The 21830-nt window shown below is 50.9% G+C and overlaps 1 protein-coding gene across 2 annotated transcripts in view; it reads right to left on the bottom strand.

Annotated features, from left to right (window-relative positions):
• The window catches only part of pde8a (phosphodiesterase 8A), a 266783-nt gene extending 254868 nt beyond the window's left edge, over positions 1–11915 (bottom strand). The window contains exons 1-2 of one of the 2 annotated variants that reach the window (XM_065012413.1): positions 11787–11915; positions 11607–11700 (exon numbers count right to left, since the gene is read on the bottom strand). Coding sequence is in view for 1 of the 2 variants with exons in the window: in XM_065012412.1 (XP_064868484.1) it covers positions 11607–11735 (129 nt within the window). In the remaining variant the exon portion in view is untranslated. Of the gene's footprint in view, positions 1–11606 lie in introns of both variants that reach the window. The other variant, XM_065012412.1, reaches the window with a different exon arrangement.
• Between the last annotated feature and the right edge of the window lie 9915 nt (positions 11916–21830).

Raw genomic sequence — 21830 nt, 5'->3', positions numbered from 1 at the left:
TGGTTCTGCCGTCTGGTCTGACTGGGGTGGTTCTGCCGTCTGGTCTGACTGGGGTGGTTCTGCCGCCTGGTCTGACTGGGGTGGTTCTGCCGCCTGGTCTGACTGGGGTGGTTCTGCCGTCTGGTCTGACTGGGGTGGTTCTGCCGTCTGGTCTGACTGGGGTGGTTCTGACTGGGGTGGTTCTGCCGTCTGGTCTGACTGGGGTGGTTCTGCCGTCTGACTGGGGTGGTTCTGGTTCTGGTCTGACTGGGGTGGTTCTGCCGTCTGACTGGGGTGGTTCTGCCGTCTCTGGCCTGACTGGGGTGGTTCTGCCGTCTGGTCTGACTGGGGTGGTTCTGCCGTCTGGCCTGACTGGGGTGGTTCTGCCGTCTGGTCTGACTGGGGTGGTTCTGCCGCCTGGTCTGACTGGGGTGGTTCTGCCCTGGTCTGACTGGGGTGGTTCTGCCCTGGTCTGACTGGGGTGGTTCTGCCGCCTGGTCTGACTGGGGTGGTTCTGCCGTCTGGTCTGACTGGGGTGGTTCTGCCGTCTGGTCTGACGGGGTGGTTCTGCCGTCTGGTCTGACGGGGTGGTTCTGCCGTCTGACTGGGTGGTTCTGCCGTCTGACTGGGGTGGTTCTGCCGTCTGACTGGGGTGGTTCTGCCGTCTGACTGGGGTGGTTCTGCCTGACTGGGGTGGTTCTGCCGTCTGGACTGGGGTGGTTCTGCCGTCTGGTCTGACTGGGGTGGTTCTGCCGTCTGGTCTGACTGGGGTGGTTCTGCCGTCTGGTCTGACTGGGGTGGTTCTGCCCTGGTCTGACTGGGGTGGTTCTGCCGCCGTCTGACTGGGGTGGTTCTGCCTGGTCTGACTGGGGTGGTTCTGCCGCCTGGTCTGACTGGGGTGGTTCTGCCGTCTGGTCTGACTGGGGTGGTTCTGCCGTCTGGTCTGACTGGGGTGGTTCTTCTGGTCTGACTGGGGTGGTTCTCGTCTGGTCTGACTGGGGTGGTTCTGCCGTCTGGTCTGGGGTGGTTCTGCCGTCTGGTCTGACTGGGGTGGTTCTGCGTCTGGTCTGACTGGGGTGGTTCTGCTGGTCTGACTGGGGTGGTTCTGGCCTGACTGGGGTGGTTCTGCCGTCTGGCCTGACTGGGGTGGTTCTGCCGTCTGGCCTGACTGGGGTGGTTCTGCCGTCTGACTGGGGTGGTTCTGCCGTCTGACTGGGGTGGTTCTGCCGTCTGACTGGGGTGGTTCTGCCGTCTGACTGGGGTGGTTCTGCCTGGTCTGACTGGGGTGGTTCTGCCGTCTGACTGGGGTGGTTCTGCCGTCTGACTGGGGTGGTTCTGCCGTCTGACTGGGGTGGTTCTGCCGTCTGACTGGGGTGGTTCTGCCGTCTGACTGGGGTGGTTCTGCCGTCTGACTGGGGTGGTTCTGCCTGTCTGGGGTGGTTCTGCCGTCTGACTGGGGTGGTTCTGCCGTCTGACTGGGGTGGTTCTGCCGTCTGACTGGGGTGGTTCTGCCGTCTGACTGGGGTGGTTCTGCCGTCTGACTGGGGTGGTTCTGCCGTCTGACTGGGGTGGTTCTGCCGTCTGGTCTGACTGGGGTGGTTCTGCCGTCTGGTCTGACTGGGGTGGTTCTGCCGTCTGACTAGGGTGGTTCTGCCGTCTGGTCTGACTGGGGTGGTTCTGCCGTCTGGTCTGACTGGGGTGGTTCTGCCGTCTGGTCTGACTGGGGTGGTTCTGCCGTCTGGTCTGACTGGGGTGGTTCTGCCGTCTGGTCTGACTGGGGTGGTTCTGCCGTCTGGTCTGACTGGGGTGGTTCTGCCGTCTGGTCTGACTGGGGTGGTTCTGCTGTCTGACTGGGTGGTTCTGCTGTCTGACTGGGTGGTTCTGCTGTCTGACTGGGTGGCTCTCTGTCTGGTCTGATGACCTGGGTCTTCTTCACTAGTCACCAAGCATAAGACAACAGACTGAATCAGGGAAGGACGGAACTACGTGAAGTTTTCCAATGAAACACTTCATTTTCCGTTCAGTTGCAAAGCGTTTAGCTACGGTTCGCACTAATGAACAGGACCCAGGCCTGGGTAGGAGGATCTAGAGAGGCAGGCAGGGAGAGTTGTGCCTGGGACATGGTGCACTTCAGGTCCTCTGAACGATCACAAAGAAGATTTATAAAGTAGCACACTGTGTCCCACAGGAGGGTTGGTGGCACCTTAATCAGGGAGGACAGGCTCGTGGTAATGACTGGAGCAGAATAAGTGGAATGGTATCAAATACACCCAACACATGGTTTCCATGGTTTCCATATGGTTGATGCCATTCGCTACGTTCCAACTGCTGTGTTCATGTTCATGTGCAGAGTACATGGGACCGCTTGAAATGGCCCAGTGACGTCCGGGTTTGGCCGATGTAGGCAGTCATTGTAAATAAACTTGTAAATAAGAATTTGTTCTTACCTGACTTGCCTAGTTCAATAAAGGTTAAATAAAACAATTAAATATGAATCAATGCCATTATTCTCTGGTGTTAAAACTGTCTGTACGTCTGCTGCTGTGGTTGTGTCCCTAGTACTATGTACTGCCCAGTACCAGGTCAGGCCTCCGTACGTACGGCCCAGTACCAGGTCAGGCCTCCATAAGTACGGCCCAGTACCAGGTCAGGCCTCAATACGTACGGCCCAGTACCAGGTCAGGCCTGCCCAGTACCAGGTCAGGCCTCCATAACTACTGCCCAGTACCAGGTCAGGCCTCCATAAGTACTGCCCAGTACCAGGTCAGGCCTCCATAAGTACTGCCCAGTACCAGGTCAGGCCTCCATAAGTACTGCCCAGTACCAGGTCAGGCCTCCATAAGTACTGCCCAGTACCAGGTCAGGCCTCCATAAGTACTGCCCAGTACCAGGTCAGGCCTCCCTACGTACTGCCCAGTACCAGGTCAGGCCTCCCTACGTACTGCCCAGTACCAGGTCAGGCCCAGTACCAGGTCAGGCCTACGTACTGCCCAGTACCAGGTCAGGCCTGCCCAGTACCAGGTCAGGTACTGCCCAGTACCAGGTCAGGCCTCCTACGTACTGCCCAGTACCAGGTCAGGCCTCCCTACGTACTGCCCAGTACCAGGTCAGGCCTACTGCCCAGTACCAGGTCACTGCCCACTGCCCAGTACCAGGTCAGGCCTCCTACGTACTGCCCAGTACCAGGTCAGGCCCAGTACCAGGTCAGGCCTCCCTACGTACTGCCCAGTACCAGGTCAGGCCTCCTACGTACTGCCCAGTACCAGGTCAGGTACTGCCCAGTACTAGGTCAGGCCTCCCTACGTACTGCCCAGTACCAGGTCAGGCCTCCCTACGTACTGCCCCCAGTCACCAGGTCAGGCCTCCCTACGTACTGCCCAGTACCAGGTCAGGCCTGCCCAGTACCAGGTCAGGCCTCCTGCCCAGTACTGCCCAGTACCAGGTCAGGCCTCTACGTACTGCCCAGTACCAGGTCAGGCCTACTGCCCAGTACCAGGTCACTGCCCAGTACAGGTCAGGTCAGGCCTCCCTACCAGGCCCAGTACCAGGTCAGGCCGGCCCAGTACCAGGTCAGGCCTCATACGTACGGCCCAGTACCAGGTCAGGCCTCAATACGCCCCAGTACCAGGTCAGGCCTCCAGGTACCCCAGTACGTACGGCCCAGTACCAGGTCAGGCCTCCATAACGTACTGCCCAGTACCAGGTCAGGCCTCCATAAGTACTGCCCAGTACCAGGTCAGGCCTCCATAAGTACTGCCCAGTACCAGGTCAGGCCTCCATAAGTACTGCCCAGTACCAGGTCAGGCCTCCCTACGTACTGCCCAGTACCAGGTCAGGCCTCCCTACGTACTGCCCAGTACCAGGTCAGGCCTCCCTACGTACTGCCCAGTACCAGGTCAGGCCTCCCTACGTACTGCCCAGTACCAGGTCAGGCCTCCCTACGTACTGCCCAGTACCAGGTCAGGCCTCCCACGTACTGCCCAGTACCAGGCCCAGTACCAGGTCAGGCCTCCCTACGTACTGCCCAGTACCAGGTCAGGCCTCCCTACGTACTGCCCAGTACCAGGTCAGGCCTCCTACGTACTGCCCAGTACTGCCCAGTACCAGGTCAGGCCTCCACGTACTGCCCAGTACCAGGTCAGGTACTGCCCAGTACCAGGTCAGGCCTGCCCCTACGTACTGCCCAGTACCAGGTCAGGCCTCACTGCCCATACGTCAGGCCTCCCGGCCCAGTACCAGGTCAGGCCTCAATACGTACGGCCCAGTACCAGGTCAGGCCTCAGGTCATCAATACGTACTGCCCAGTACTAGGTCAGGCCTCCTACGTACTGCCCAGTACCAGGTCAGGCCTCCATAAGTAGGTCAGGCCCAGTACCAGGTCAGGCCTCTACGTACTGCCCAGTACAGGTCAGGCCCAGTACAGTACCAGGTCAGGCCTCCCTACGTACTGCCCAGTACCAGGTCAGGCCTCCCTACATACTGCCCAGTACCAGGTCAGGCCTGCCCAGTACCAGGTCGTACTGCCCAGTACCAGGTCAGGCCTCACTGCCCAGTACCAGGTCTACGTACTGCCCAGTACTAGGTCAGGCCTCCCTACGTACTGCCCAGTACCAGGTCAGGCCTCAGCCCAGCCAGGTCAGGCCTCCCTACGTACGGCCCAGTACCAGGTCAGGCCTCCCTACGTACGGCCCAGTACCAGGTCAGGCCTCCCTACGTACGGCCCAGTACCAGGTCAGGCCTCCTACGTACTGCCCAGTACCAGGTCAGGCCTCCCTACGTACGGCCCAGTACCAGGTCAGGCCTCCCCCGTACGGCCCAGTACCAGGTCAGGCCCAGTACCAGGTCAGGCCTCCCTACGTACTGCCCAGTACCAGGTCAGGCCTACGTACGGCCCAGTACCAGGTCAGGCCTACGGCCCAGTACCAGGTCAGGCCTCCCTACGTACTGCCCAGTACTAGGTCAGGCCTCCCTACGTACTGCCCAGTACTAGGTCAGGCCTCCCTACGTACTGCCCAGTACTAGGTCAGGCCTCCCTACGTACTGCCCAGTACTAGGTCAGGCCTCCACACGTACTGCCCAGTACTAGGTCAGGCCTCCATAAGTACTGCCCAGTACTAGGTCAGGCCTCCATAAGTACTGCCCAGTACTAGGTCAGGCCCCCATAAGTACTGCCCAGTACTAGGTCAGGCCCCCATAAGTACTGCCCAGTACTAGGTCAGGCCTCCATAAGTACTGCCCAGTACTAGATGGTTGCCTGTATTAACATCGTGCCCAGGATCTAGGTAGGTCTATTCCATGTCCAGAGATTTGGCTGCTTGGTGCCCGGTGAAGCAGCCACGATGTTCCGGTTGTTGCTTGAGGGGGGGGCTCAGCCACCGTGTTTGGGTCGCTGGTCATCCCACGATATACTATCACTGTATATTTATACTGTATATCCACTGGTCATCTCACAATATACTATCACTGTATATCCACTGGTCATCCCACGATATACTATCACTGTATATCCACTGGTCATCCCACGATATACTATCACTGTATATTTATACTGTATACCCACTGGTCATCCCACGATATTCGACGTTATGGGTGATTAAAGGTGCTGAACTCCTCTGGTGTTGATGTTTTAACTGTGACTGCCTCTACACCTGCTGCCTCTACACCTGCTGCCTCTACACCTGCTGCCTCTACACCTGCTGCCTCTACACCTGCTGCCTCTACACCTGCTGCCTCTACACCTGCTGCCTCTACACCTGCTACATACTGCTGTGGTTGGACAGGCCTACATACTGCCTCTACACCTGCTGTGATTGGACAGGCCTATATACTGCCTCTACACCTGCTGTGATTTGACAGGCCTACATACTGCCTCTACACCTGCTGTGGTTGGACAGGCCTACATACTGCTGTGATTGGACAGGCCTACATACTGCTGTGGTTGGACAGGCCTACATACTGCCTCGACACCTGCTGTGGTTCGTGTAGCAGGACAGGCCTACATACTGCCTCTATACCCACTGTGGTTGGACAGGCCTACATACTGCTGTGGTTGGACAGGCCTACATACTGCTATGGTTGGACAGGCATACATACTGCCTCTATACCTGCTGTGGTTGGACAGGCCTACATACTGCCTCTATACCTGCTGTGGTTGAACAGCCCTACATACTGCCTCTATACCTGCTGTGGTTGAACAGCCCTACATACTGCCTCTATACCTGCTGTGGTTGGACAGGCCTACATACTGCTGTGGTTGGACAGGCCTACATACTGCTGTGGTTGGACAGGCCTACATACTGCTGTGGTTGGACAGGCCTACATACTGCTGTGGTTGGACAGGCCTACATACTGCTGTGGTTGGACAGGCCTACATACTGCCTCTATACCTGCTGTGGTTGAACAGCCCTACATACTGCTGTGGTTGGACAGGCCTACATACTGCCTCTATACCTGCTGTGGTTGGACAGGCCTACATACTGCCTCTACACCTGCTGTGGTTGGACAGGCCTACATACTGCCTCTACACCTGCTGTGGTTGGACAGGCCTACATACTGCTGTGGTTGGACAGGCCTACATACTGCCTCGACACCTGCTGTGGTTCGTGTAGCAGGACAGGCCTACATACTGCCTCTATACCTGCTGTGGTTGGACAGCCCTACATACTGCCTCTATACCTGCTGTGGTTGGACAGGCCTACATACTGCCTCTATACCTGCTGTGGTTGGACAGGCCTACATACTGCCTCTACACCTGCTGTGGTTGGACAGGCCTACATACTGCCTCTACACCTGCTGTGGTTGGACAGGCCTACATACTGCTGTGGTTGGACAGGCCTACATACTGCCTCGACACCTGCTGTGGTTCGTGTAGCAGGACAGGCCTACATACTGCCTCTATACCTGCTGTGGTTGGACAGCCCTACATACTGCCTCTATACCTGCTGTGGTTGGACAGGCCTACATACTGCCTCTATACCTGCTGTGGTTGGACAGGCCTACATACTGCCTCTATACCTGCTGTGGTTGGACAGGCCTACATACTGCCTCTACACCTGCTGTGGTTGGACAGGCCTACATACTGCCTCTACACCTGATGTGATTGGACAGGCCTACATACTGCCTCTACACCTGCTGTGGTTGGACAGGCCTACATACTGCTGTGGTTGGACAGGCCTACATACTGCTGTGGTTGGACAGGCCTACATACTGCCTCTACACCTGCTGTGGTTGGACAGGCCTACATACTGCTGTGGTTGGACAGGCCTACATACTGCTGTGGTTGGACAGGCCTACATACTGCTGTGGTTGGACAGGCCTACATACTGCTGTGGTTGGACAGGCCTACATACTGCTGTGGTTGGACAGGCCTACATACTGCTGTGGTTGGACAGGCCTACATACTGCCTCTACACCTGCTGTGATTGGACAGGCCTACATACTGCTGTGATTGGACAGGCCTACATACTGCTGTGATTGGACAGGCCTACATACTGCCTCTACACCTGCTGTGGTTGAACAGGCCTACATACTGCTGTGATTGGACAGGCCTACATACTGCTGTGGTTGGACAGGCCTACATACTGCTGTGGTTGGACAGGCCTACATACACACCTGCTGTGGTTGGACAGGCCTACATACTGCTGTGGTTGGACACATACTGCTGTGGTTGGACAGGCCTACATACTGCTGTGGTTGGACAGGACCTGCTGTTGGACAGGCCTATATACTGCCTCTACACCTGCTGTGGTTGGACAGGCCTACATACTGCTGTGATTGGACAGGCCTACATACTGCTGTGGTTGGACAGGCCTACATACTGCTGTGGTTGGACAGGCCTACATACTGCCTCTACACCTGCTGTGGTTGGACAGGCCTACATACTGCTGTGATTGGACAGGCCTACATACTGCTGTGGTTGGACAGGCCTACATACTGCTACATACTGCCTACATACTGCTGTGGTTGGACAGGCCTACATACTGCCTCTACACCTGCTGTGGTTGGACAGGCCTACTGCCTCATACCTGCTGTGGTTGGACAGGCCTACATACTGCTGTGATTGGACAGGCCTATATACTGCCTCTATACCTGCTGTGGTTGGACAGGCCTATATACTGCCTCTATACCTGCTGTGATTGGACAGGCCTACATACTGCTGTGATTGGACAGGCCTATATACTGCCTCTATACCTGCTGTGGTTGGACAGGCCTATATACTGCCTCTACACCTGCTGTGGTTGGACAGGCTGTGATTGGACAGGCCTACATACTGCCTCTACACCTGCTGTGGTTGGACAGGCCTATATACTGCCTCTACACCTGCTGTGGTTGGACAGGCCTACATACTACACCTGCTGTGGTTGGACAGGCCTACATACTGCCTCTACACCTGCTGTGGTTGGACAGGCCTACATACTGCCTCTACATACTGCTGTGGTTGGACAGGCCTACATACTGCCTCTACACCTGCTGTGGTTGGACAGGCCTACATACTGTACTATATCCTAGATAAAAGATGACATTGTGACGTGATTAAAGTCCATGACGTGATTTGATCCCATTAAATGACATGTCTGTATCAACATTGTGAGTTGGATGGACTCTATGCCCAGATCAACCTGTGTTTGGGCAGAAAAGCCCTGCTAGATTTCAATCAGTACCACATTAGATGACATGTCACTGTTTGTTGATTTTCTGGCCCAACAGACGGATGACGTGGCTTTACCATCCTGGACGTGTAGTAAACAACATGAATGTCAGAGTGAATGCATTCTACACTACAGCCCCAACAGCCACGTCCACATGCATTAACGTGTCAGAGTGAATACATTCTACACTACAGCCCCAACAGCCACGTCCACATGCATTAACGTGTCAGAGTGAATACATTCTACACTACAGCCCCAACAGCCACGTCCACATGCATTAACGTGTCAGAGTGAATACATTCTACACTACAGCCCCAACAGCCACGTCCACATGCATTAACGTGTCAGAGTGAATACATTCTACACTACAGCCCCAACAGCCACGTCCACATGCATTAACGTGTCAGAGTGAATACATTCTACACTACAGCCCCACAGCCAGCCACATGCATTAACGTGTCAGAGTGAATACATTCTACACTACAGCCCCAACAGCCACGTCCACATGCATTAACGTGTCAGAGTGAATACATTCTACACTACAGCCCCAACAGCCACGTCCACATGCATTAACGTGTCAGAGTGAATACATTCTACACTACAGCCCCAACAGCCACGTCCACATGCATTAACGTGTCAGAGTGAATACATTCTACACTACAGCCCCAACAGCCACGTCCACATGCATTAACGTGTCAGAGTGAATACATTCTACACTACAGCCCCAACAGCCAGCCACATGCATTAACGTGTCAGAGTGAATACATTCTACACTACAGCCCCAACAGCCACGTCCACATGCATTAATGTGAATGAACACGACGGTCCAATGATGACTACAGGGAATATTCAATCAAACCACGGCCACATGCATTAATGTTCACTGTGATCTTCATTTACACAACTACAGCCCCAACAGCCACGTCCACATGCATTAACACACAGTGAATACATTCACACACAGCCACAACAGCCACGTCCACATGCATTAACGTGTCAGAAGAATACATTCTACACACAGACCCCACACAGCCACACACAGACCCACACACAGATGAATACACACACAGACCCACAGCCCCAACAGCCACATATACACACACACACACAGGAAGTGTAGGTGTCCAATTTGACAGGAGTCCACCTGTTAATTTTTACAGAGTTCAAATAACATTCTGCTATTTTATTTAAAAACATTACACGTTTAAAATACTGTAGGCCCAATATGTGTCAGTATGCAACTGTACAAATTCTGTACTGCTTGTTAGATTGAATTTCAACACTCCCACACACAGAGTTGGCTGGATGTGAAATAACCACAAGCTGTAAACAAATGCCATCTATTCATGAGAGAAAATAGCCGGGAAACTGTGACAGGTAGGAGATGTAGGTGTCCTCCATGCTGCCAGCCTGAGCCACCTGTTAATTTTTACAGAGTTCAAATAAGACTGCTATTTTATTCCAAAACATTGCCTGTTTAAAATACTATGGTCTATATAGTGTTATGGAAGACTGAACAAATTCTGTACTGTCCTTGTTAGATTGCCTGCCTGGCTAGGCCTTATGGTCATACAGAGTTGGCTGGATGAAGAAATGACCTCCATGCTGTAAACAAATGCCATCTATTCATGAGAGAATATAGTGTTATGGAAGACTGAACAATACTCTCTGTATGTCCTCCACGCTGCCTGCCTGGCTAGGCCTTATGGTCTATATAGTGTTATGGAAGACTGTATGACCTCCATGCTGCCTGCCTGGCTAGGCCTTATGGTCTATATAGTGTTATGGAAGACTGAACAATACTGTCTGTATGACCTCCATGCTGCCTGCCTGGCTAGGCCTTATGGTCTATATAGTGTTATGGAAGACTGAACAATACTGTCTGTATGACCCCCACGCTGCCTGCCTGGCTAGGCCTTATGGTCTATATAGTGTTATGGAAGACTGAACAATACTCTCTGTATGTCCTCCACGCTGCCTGCCTGGCTAGGGCCTTATGGTCTATATAGTGTTATGGAAGACTGAACAATACTGTCTGTATGACCCCCACGCTGCCTGCCTGGCTAGGCCTTATGGTCTATATAGTGTTATGGAAGACTGAACAATACTCTCTGTATGTCCTCCACGCTGCCTGCCTGGCTAGGCCTTATGGTCTATATAGTGTTATGGAAGACTGAACAATACTCTCTGTATGTCCTCCACGCTGCCTGCCTGGCTAGGCCTTATGGTCTATATAGTGTTATGGAAGACTGAACAATACTCTCTGTATGTCCTCCACGCTGCCTGCCTGGCTAGGCCTTATGGTCTATATAGTGTTATGGAAGACTGTATGTCCTCCACGCTGCCTGCCTGGCTAGGCCTTATGGTCTATATAGTGTTATGGAAGACTGAACAATACTCTCTGTATGTCCTCCATGCTGCCTGCCTGGCTAGGCCTTATGGTCTATATAGTGTTATGGAAGACTGAACAATACTCTCTGTATGACCCCCACGACCTGCTCTGTGTGGAGGGAGGAGGCGTGGGTCACCGAGGTCATACATTTGGACTGACGCCTAATCCACTTCTCCTTCTCCGAAAGTAAAGACAGACAGAAGAGGAGGTTGATGCTGCACATCACAAGGTTTGATGGTCCATATTAATGCTGTACAGCACCCGTTTCAATATCCTCATATCACCGAATCATAAATACATTGGATGGTGCTGTAGAAGGAAGTATGGGACATTCAGACATAACACATACGGAGAAACTGTGTGTGTGAGTCTCTGTGTGTGTGTGTGTGTGTGGGGGTCTGTGTGTGTGTGTCTGTGTGGGTCTGTGTGTGTGTGTGTGTCTGTGTGGGTCTGTGTGTGTGAGAGAGAGAGTCTGTGAGTCTGTGAGGCTCTTCATCAAGACGAGTGGCCTGTGTGTGTGAGTGTGAGTCTGTGAGTCTGTGTGTGTGTGGCTCTTCTCCAAGACGAGCGGCCTGTGTGTGTCTCACCTTGATAGTGCTGGGTTTGATCAGAAGTCCTGGGGCAGGAGTGGCATTGGTCTGCTGGGAATCGTCCGATTCCTTTCCACTTTGATAGACCACCCTATCGGAGATATGAATGCTTGAAGCACAGCCCATGCTTCAACCCCACTTCAGACAATCCCTCTAGCTCAAGTGCTTTACCAATACCTGGACGACTGTCATTCGGTATCCCTCCACTGATATCTTCTGGGGGGTCTTTTTCTCCCTCTTGATAAATCGTAATGCTAAACGCTCTCTCCAGTTTCCCAACACTAAGCATGAATAATAGATGTTCCTTCCCCCCCCCCCACCCACCCACCCCCCCTAACCAGGAAACAGATTTCCTCTCTCTGCTTTTTTTTTTTTTTTTACATGAAGCAATTTAGAGAGATTTTCTACACGCGTCGTTTTATTATTGATAACACGAATCCCGTTATTATAGAACGCCGCTGTTCTGTGGTTCTATTCCAGGGCCGATTTATCCTTCATGAGACGGCTTCCCCGCCTCGGATTCGTACATCACTTGCTCTCTCTCTCTCTTTCTGAATGTATGTATTTTTTTAAACTTTACTCTTTTCAAGTAAACGTCTGTCTTCTGGTTGAATTCAAGCAAAAGTTTTATCCATGTTCGTCCAATAAGCGTTCTGCTGAAACCGTCCTCCCCACCCAGAACCATCCAATTCCATTGGACTACTGTTTTTCTTTGACTATCTGGTTAGCCACTTCATTTCAAGACATTGGCCACAATCCGGTTCTCACGACAGTTTGTTCCAGCCTCATATACCCCATCATCAACAGGCTACAATATTCACACTGCATGGTGCTCCCCTCGACTGTCGCTCCAATCTCAAGACTCCCCCTTGCAACAAAATGCAATTTAGTCCGACAAAACATGCCATTTATCTGCCAAAAAATACAAATTAGGCGAAACAGAAATATTTTGGTGGAATCTTCATTCAGACATCCACTGTCAGCTTGATGACGACCCGACAGATATAGAAAACTGGGTAAAAATGAGTTGAAATTTTTTCCTCTTTCTGAAAAAAATATGAAGAGTGCTGTCAAATTATCTGTTGAAGAGGTACCTCCTCTGGATCAGACCAATCGCATAAAAACAGACCGCTGCGCGTCCCCAAGTTTCGGTTTTCAGTAAGGAAGATGGGTGATTGTTCTTTATAAACGCAAGATAGAGAAATTCGCTACATAATGGTGAATTATTTAAGTATTTTTCTCTGCCTTTCGAGCGTTTGCCCTTCCAATTCTTCGGCACTGCTTGACAGCAGCACGTCCAATAAAAGCTGCCGCAAGGATTGACCTACAGCCTTTACTGACGTCAATGCAAATGAGCCTCAACGGGCTAATCAGAGCGCGTCTCCAGCCAGCTGGGCGGATCCAGCGCTCAGAGGGAACTTTGAAATGGACCAGAGAACGTTCACACACTGCCTCTATTCGAATGGATTCTGAGCCGAACGTCACCCCAAACCGGATGACAATATGTTCAGGGTGAAAATGTATATCTTACACGGGTGTATGCCTGTATTTCTTTTTAAAGCTGTAGGAGATCTTGTGGACACAGCTGTTGTCATGTACTCTATGATCAGTGATTAAATCAATATTACATCATACATTTTCATTCATTTGTCAATTTTTTAAATAATCAACTGCATAAATTATCAATATTAATATTGCGTTATTGTCAATGGACCCTATACTGTTCAATAACCAATAATGCACAAATATGTATTATAAAATGGGTTATAGCCTACTACTGTTAAATAGTCTTGTTTAGGCCTACCTCTAAACGTCAACCAATAAATATCACAAATTTGGATATATTTAAAATGTTTTATGGTAATTTGATGGTATTTGTCTCTGGTACACTGTTGTCTCTGGTACACTGTTGTCTCTGGTACTGTTGTCTCTGGTACACTGTTGTCTCTGGTACACTGTTTACATTTACATTTAAGTCATTTAGCAGACGCTCTTATCCAGAGCGACTTACAAATTGGTGCTTTCACCTTATGACATCCAGTGGAACAGTAGTGCATCTAAATCTTTTAAGGGGGTGAGAGGGATTACTTCATCCTATCCTAGGTATTCCTTAATGAGGTGGGGTTTCAGGTGTCTCCGGAAGGTGGTGATTGACTGTCCTGTTGTCTCTGTCACTGTTGTCTCTGGTACACTGTTGTCTCTGGTACACTGTTGCTGGCTTCACGTGCTCGTGAGAAATAGGACACTGGGAAGTGATACGTCTGACATGATTGTGTTCAAGTGCTTTTGAAGTCATGACAATTCTTCAACCAATAATATTTTAGCTAGCTTGATAAGCTTAGCTAACATTGCTAACATTAAAACTTAGCTAGCCTGTATACTATACAGACTCACTCGGCCTGCACAGCTGAGTAAGGGAAACAGCTCGATTCACACAATAGTTATTATAACCTTGTGCATGAAGTTCAGAATGACAATGTCACGTGTTCAACACCTAAAGACCTGCATCACTATATACTGAGAGTGCTTCCAAAAGGACATATTTGGGTGTTTTTAGAGCCTTTGTTAATGTTCTTCAGGGCCCCAAACTGCAGAACAAGGACGAGGAAGTAATTTGCAGTAAAAAATACATATAAATTAAAAGATAACAAGTGATATCACGAGAAAAAAAAAGGTGTCTGGACCCTTCTGGAACATGCCATTTACATGATTTTTAAATAGATTTGGATGTAAAAAAACAAACGTTCCTGTATTTTTGAGTAGAATGTCCTTTTAAAAAGTCAACAGAAAAAGTCATCCTTCTCACATTCGTTCTACAAAAAAAATAAAAATCACCGCAAATCTAATGTCAACACCTTCAAATCTGTACATTAACAAATAACCTTCAATTCTTAACATCTTTATCTCTCTTATCAAAATTACTCAATAAAATATATATTTTTCAAAAACATTTGTATTATTGTCCCATACAATAATAAGAAATCTTATTGGCAACCCCACTGCCAGACCTTCAGGGGGCCCCCAACCGACGTGTTCATAATATGCTATCTGGGGGGTGCGACCTCCAGGGAGCCCCCAACCGACGTGTTCATAATATGCTATCTGGGGGGGGGGCGACCTCCAGGGAGCCCCCAACCGACATGTTCATAATATGCTATCTGGGGGTGCGACCTCCAGGGGCCCCCAACCGACATGTTCATAATATGCTATCTGGGGGTGCGACCTCCAGGGGGCCCCCAACCGACATGTTCATAATATGCTATCTGGGGGTGCGACCTCCAGGGAGCCCCCAACCGACGTGTTCATAATATGCTATCTGGGGGGGGCGACCTCCAGGGGTCCCCCAACCGACGTGTTCATAATATGCTATCTGGGGGGTGCGACCTCCTAGGGGCCCCCAACCGACGTGTTCATAATATGCTATCTGGGGGGTGCGACCTCCAGTGAGCCCCCAACCGACATGTTCATAATATGCTATCTGGGGGGGGGCGACCTCCAGCGGGCTAACCGCATGTTCACACTGTACTAATCAAGGTCCTGACTAGCTGGTACACACCCTGTACTGTTCATAATATGACTATCTGGTAGACACCCTGTACTGATCAAGGTCCTGACTAGCTGTTCACACCCTATGCTGATCAAGGTCCTGACTAGCTGGTCCCCCACCCTGTACTGATAAGGTCCTGCTATCTGGTACACACCCTGTACTGATCAAGGTCCTGACTAGCTGGTTCATAATATACTGATCAAGGTCCTGACTAGCAGGTACATACCCTGTACTGATCAAGGTCCTGACTAGCTGGTACACACCCTGTACTGATCAAGGTCCTGACTAGCAGGTACATACCCTGTACTGATCAAGGTCCTGACTAGCTGGTACACACCCTGTACTGATCAAGGTCCTGACTAGATGGTACACACCCTGTACTGATCAAGGTCCTGACTAGATGGTACACACCCTGTACTGATCAAGGTCCTGACTAGCTGGTACATACCCTGTACTGATCAAGGTCCTGACTAGCTGGTACACACCCTGTACTGATCAAGGTCCTGACTAGATGGTACACACCCTGTACTGATCAAGGTCCTGACTAGCTGGTACACACCCTGTACTGATCAAGGTCCTGACTAGATGGTACACACCCTGTACTGATCAAGGTCCTGACTAGCTGGTACACACCCTGTACTGATCAAGGTCCTGACTAGCTGGTACACACCCTGTACTGATCAAGGTCCTGACTAGCTGGTACATACCCTGTACTGATCAAGGTCCTGACTAGCTGGTACACACCCTGTACTGATCAAGGTCCTGACTAGCAGGTACATACCCTGTACTGATCAAGGTCCTGACTAGCTGGTACACACCCTGTACTGATCAAGGTCCTGACTAGCTGGTACACACCCTGTACTGATCAAGGTCCTGACTAGCTGGTACACACCCTGTACTGATCAAGGTCCTGACTAGCTGGTACACACCCTGTACTGATCAAGGTCCTGACTAGCTGGTACACACCCTGTACTGATCAAGGTCCTGACTAGCTGGTGCACACCCTGTACTGATCAAGGTCCTGACTAGCTGGTACACACCCTGTACTGATCAAGGTCCTGACTGGCTGGTACACACCCTGTACTGATCAAGGTCCTGACTAGCTGGTACACACCCTGTACTGATCAAGGTCCTGACTAGCTGGTAGACACCCTGTACTGATCAAGGTCCTGACTAGCTGGTACACACCCTGTACTGATCAAGGTCCTGACTAGCTGGTACACACCCTGTACTGATCAAGGTCCTGACTAGCTGGTAACACCCTGTACTGATCAAGGTCCTGATCAAGGTCCTAGCTGGTACACACCCTGTACTGATCAAGGTCCTGACTAGCAGGTACATACCCTGTACTGATCAAGGTCCTGACTAGCTGGTACACACCCTGTACTGATCAAGTTCCTGACTAGCTGGTACACACCCTGTACTGATCAAGGTCCTGACTAGCTGGTACACACCAAGTACTGATCAAGGTCCTGACTAGCTGGTACAACACGTTAAAAACTGATCAAGGTCCTGACTAGCTGGTACATACCCTGTACTGATCAAGGTCCTTACTAGCTGGTACACACCCTGTACTGATCAAGGTCCTGACTAGATGGTACACACCCTGTACTGATCAAGGTCCTGACTAGATGGCACACACCCTGTACTGATCAAGGTCCTGACTAGCTGGTACATACCCTGTACTGATCAAGGTCCTGAGCTCAAAACACCCTGTACTGATCAAGGTCCTGACTAGATGGTACACACCCTGTACTGATCAAGGTCCTGACTAGCTGGTACACACCCTGTACTGATCAAGGTCCTGACTAGATGGTACACACCCTGTACTGATCAAGGTCCTGACTAGCTGGTACACACCCTGTACTGATCAAGGTCCTGACTAGCTGGTACACACCCTGTACTGATCAAGGTCCTGACTAGCAGGTACATACCCTGTACTGATCAAGGTCCTGACTAGCTGGTACACACCCTGTACTGATCAAGGTCCTGACTAGCAGGTACATACCCTGTACTGATCAAGGTCCTGACTAGCTGGTACACACCCTGTACTGATCAAGGTCCTGACTAGATGGTACACACCCTGTACTGATCAAGGTCCTGACTAGATGGTACACACCCTGTACTGATCAAGGTCCTGACTAGCTGGTACATACCCTGTACTGATCAAGGTCCTGACTAGCTGGTACACACCCTGTACTGATCAAGGTCCTGACTAGATGGTACACACCCTGTACTGATCAAGGTCCTGACTAGCTGGTACACACCCTGTCTTTGATCAAGGTCCTGACTAGATGGTACACACCCTGTACTGATCAAGGTCCTGACTAGCTGGTACACACCCTGTACTGATCAAGGTCCTGACTAGCTGGTACACACCCTGTACTGATCAAGGTCCTGACTAGCAGGTACATACCCTGTACTGATCAAGGTCCTGACTAGTTGGTACACACCCTGTACTGATCAAGGTCCTGACTAGCAGGTACATACCCTGTACTGATCAAGGTCCTGACTAGCTGGTACACACCCTGTACTGATCAAGGTCCTGACTAGATGGTACACACCCTGTACTGATCAAGGTCCTGACTAGCTGGTACACACCCTGTACTGATCAAGGTCCTGACTAGATGGTACACACCCTGTACTGATCAAGGTCCTGACTAGCTGGTACACACCCTGTACTGATCAAGGTCCTGACTAGCTGGTACACACCCTGTACTGATCAAGGTCCTGACTAGCAGGTACATACCCTGTACTGATCAAGGTCCTGACTAGCTGGTACACACCCTGTACTGATCAAGGTCCTGACTAGCAGGTACATACCCTGTACTGATCAAGGTCCTGACTAGCTGGTACATACCCTGTACTGATCAAGGTCCTGACTAGCTGGTACACACCCTGTACTGATCAAGGTCCTGACTAGTCTTTACATACCAAGTACTGATCAAGGTCCTGACTAGCTGGTACACACCCTGTACTGATCAAGGTCCTGACTAGCTGGTAGCACACCCTGTACTGATCAAGGTCCTAACTAGATGGTACACACCCTTACTGATCAAGGTCCTGACTAGCATGGTACTTTTCACCCAGCTGAAAGGTCCTGATTAGCTGGTAGACACCCTGTACTGATCAAGGTCCTGACTAGCAGGTACACACCCTGTACTGATCAAGGTCCTGATTAGCTGGTACATACCCTGTACTGATCAAGGTCCTGACTAGCTGGTACACACCCTTACTGATCAAGGTCCTGACTAGCATTACACACCCTGTACTGATCAATGTCCTGACTAGATGGTACACACCCTTTCTGATCAAGGTCCTGACTAGCTGGTACACACCCTGTACTGATCAAGGTCCTGACTAGATGGTACACACCCTGTCTTGATCAAGGTCCTGACTAGCTGGTACACACCCTGTACTGATCAAGGTCCTGACTAGCTTTACACACCCTGTACTGATCAAGGTCCTGACTAGCAGGTACATATTCTTGATCAAGGTCCTGACTAGCTGGTACACACCCTGTACTGATCAAGGTCCTGAAGCAGTACATACCCTGTACTGATCAAGGTCCTGACACTGGCACACCCTGTACTGATCAAGGTCCTGACTAGCTGGTACACACCCTGTACTGATCAAGGTCCTGACTAGCTGGTTGTACTGATCAAGGTCCTGACTAGCTGGTACACACCCTGTACTGATCAAGGTCCTGACTAGCTGGTACACACCCCATACTGATCAAGGTCCTGACTAGCTGGTACACACAAAGTACTGATCAAGGTCCTGACTAGCTGGTACACACCCTGCACTGATCAAGGTCCTGACTAGCAGGTACATACCCTGTACTGATCAAGGTCCTGACTAGCTGGTACACACCCTGTACTGATCAAGGTCCTGACTAGCTGGTACACACCCTGTACTGATCAAGGTCCTAACTAGATGGTACACACCCTGTACTGATCAAGGTCCTGACTAGCTGGTACACACCCTGTACTGATCAAGGTCCTGACTAGCTGGTAGACACCCTGTACTGATCAAGGTCCTGACTAGCAGGTACATACCCTGTACTGATCAAGGTCCTGACTAGCTGGTACACACCCTGTACTGATCAAGATCCTGACTAGCTGGTACACACCAAGTACTGATCAAGGTCCTGACTAGCAGGTACATACCCTGTACTGATCAAGGTCCTGACTAGCTAGTACACACCCTGTACTGATCAAGGTCCTGACTAGCTGGTACACACCCTGTACTGATCAAGGTCCTGACTAGCTGGTACACACCCTGTACTGATCAAGGTCCTGACTAGCTGGTACACACCCTGTACTGATCAAGGTCCTGACTAGCTGGTACACACCCTGTACTGATCAAGGTCCTGACTAGCTGGTCACACCCTGTACTGATCAAGTTCCTGACTAGCTGGTACACACCCTGTACTGATCAAGGTCCTGACTAGCTGGTACACACCAAGTACTGATCAAGGTCCTGACTAGCTGGTACACACCCTGTACTGATCAAGGTCCTGACTAGCTGGTACACACCCTGTACTGATCAAGGTCGTGACTAGCTGGTACACACCAAGTACTGATCAAGGTCCTGACTAGCTGGTACACACCCCATACTGATCAAGGTCCTGACTAGCTGGTACACACCCTGTACTGATCAAGGTCCTGACTAGCTGGTACACACCAAGTACTGATCAAGGTCCTGACTAGCTGGTACACACCCCATACTGATCAAGGTCCTGACTAGCTGGTACACACCCTGTACTGATCAAGGTCCTGACTAGCTGGTACACACCCTGTACTGATCAAGGTCCTGACTAGCTGGTACACACCCTGTACTGATCAAGGTCCTGACTAGCTGGTACACACCAAGTACTGATCAAGGTCCTGACTAGCTGGTACACACCCCATACTGATCAAGGTCCTGACTAGCTGGTACACACCCTGTACTGATCAAGGTCCTGACTAGCTGGTACACACCCTGTACTGATCAAGGTCCTGACTAGCTGGTACACACCCTGTACTGATCAAGGTCCTGACTAGCTGGTACACACCCTGTACTGATCAAGGTCCTGACTAGCAGGTACACACCCTGTACTGATCAAGGTCCTGACTAGCTGGTACACACCCTGTACTGATCAAGGTCCTGACTAGCTGGTACACACCCTGTACTGATCAAGGTCCTGACTAGCTGGTAGACACCCTGTACTGATCAAGGTCCTGACTAGCAGGTACATACCCTGTACTGATCAAGGTCCTGACTAGCTGGTACACACCCTGTACTGATCAAGATCCTGACTAGCTGGTACACACCAAGTACTGATCAAGGTCCTGACTAGCAGGTACATACCCTGTACTGATCAAGGTCCTGACTAGCTGGTACACACCCTGTACTGATCAAGGTCCTGACTAGCTGGTACACACCCTGTACTGATCAAGGTCCTGACTAGCTGGACACACCCTGTACTGATCAAGGTCCTGATAGCTGGTACACACCCTGTACTGATCAAGGTCCTGACTAGCTGGTACACACCCTGTACTGATCAAGGTCCTGACTAGCTGGTACACACCCTGTACTGATCAAGTTCCTGACTAGCTGGTACACACCCTGTACTGATCAAGGTCCTGACTAGCTGGTACACACCAAGTACTGATCAAGGTCCTGACTAGCTGGTACACACCCTGTACTGATCAAGGTCCTGACTAGCTGGTACACACCCTGTACTGATCAAGGTCGTGACTAGCTGGTACACACCAAGTACTGATCAAGGTCCTGACTAGCTGGTACACACCCCATACTGATCAAGGTCCTGACTAGCTGGTACACACCCTGTACTGATCAAGGTCCTGACTAGCTGGTACACACCAAGTACTGATCAAGGTCCTGACTAGCTGGTACACACCCCATACTGATCAAGGTCCTGACTAGCTGGTACACACCCTGTACTGATCAAGGTCCTGACTAGCTGGTACACACCCTGTACTGATCAAGGTCCTGACTAGCTGGTACACACCCTGTACTGATCAAGGTCCTGACTAGCTGGTACACACCAAGTACTGATCAAGGTCCTGACTAGCTGGTACACACCCCATACTGATCAAGGTCCTGACTAGCTGGTACACACCCTGTACTGATCAAGGTCCTGACTAGCTGGTACACACCCTGTACTGATCAAGGTCCTGACTAGCTGGTACACACCCTGTACTGATCAAGGTCCTGACTAGCTGGTACACACCCTGTACTGATCAAGGTCCTGACTAGCAGGTACACACCCTGTACTGATCAAGGTCCTGACTAGCTGGTACACACCTTGTACTGATCAAGGTCCTGACTAGCAGCTGATCAGTAGAATAAAGACCTGTTGGTACACACCCTGTACTGATCAAGGTCCTGACTAGCTGGTAGACACCCTGTACTGATCAAGGTCCTGACTAGCTGGTAGACACCCTGTACTGATCAAGGTCCTGACTAGCTGGTACACACCCTGTACTGATCAAGGTCCTGACTAGCAGCTGATCAGTAGAATAAAGGCCTGCTAGTAGGAGGAGGGCTGGCGATCCCAGAGCCTGTATTCATAAAGTGTCTCAGAGTAGTAGTGCTGATCTAGGATCAGGTCCCCGCTGTCCATAGAATCATATTCATTATGATATAAAAGGCTAAACTGATTCTAG

Source organism: Oncorhynchus nerka, linkage group LG27, assembly GCF_034236695.1.
Source record: "Oncorhynchus nerka isolate Pitt River linkage group LG27, Oner_Uvic_2.0, whole genome shotgun sequence".
Lineage (NCBI taxonomy): Eukaryota > Metazoa > Chordata > Actinopteri > Salmoniformes > Salmonidae > Oncorhynchus > Oncorhynchus nerka.
This window is presented reverse-complemented; position numbering and strand designations above follow the sequence as displayed.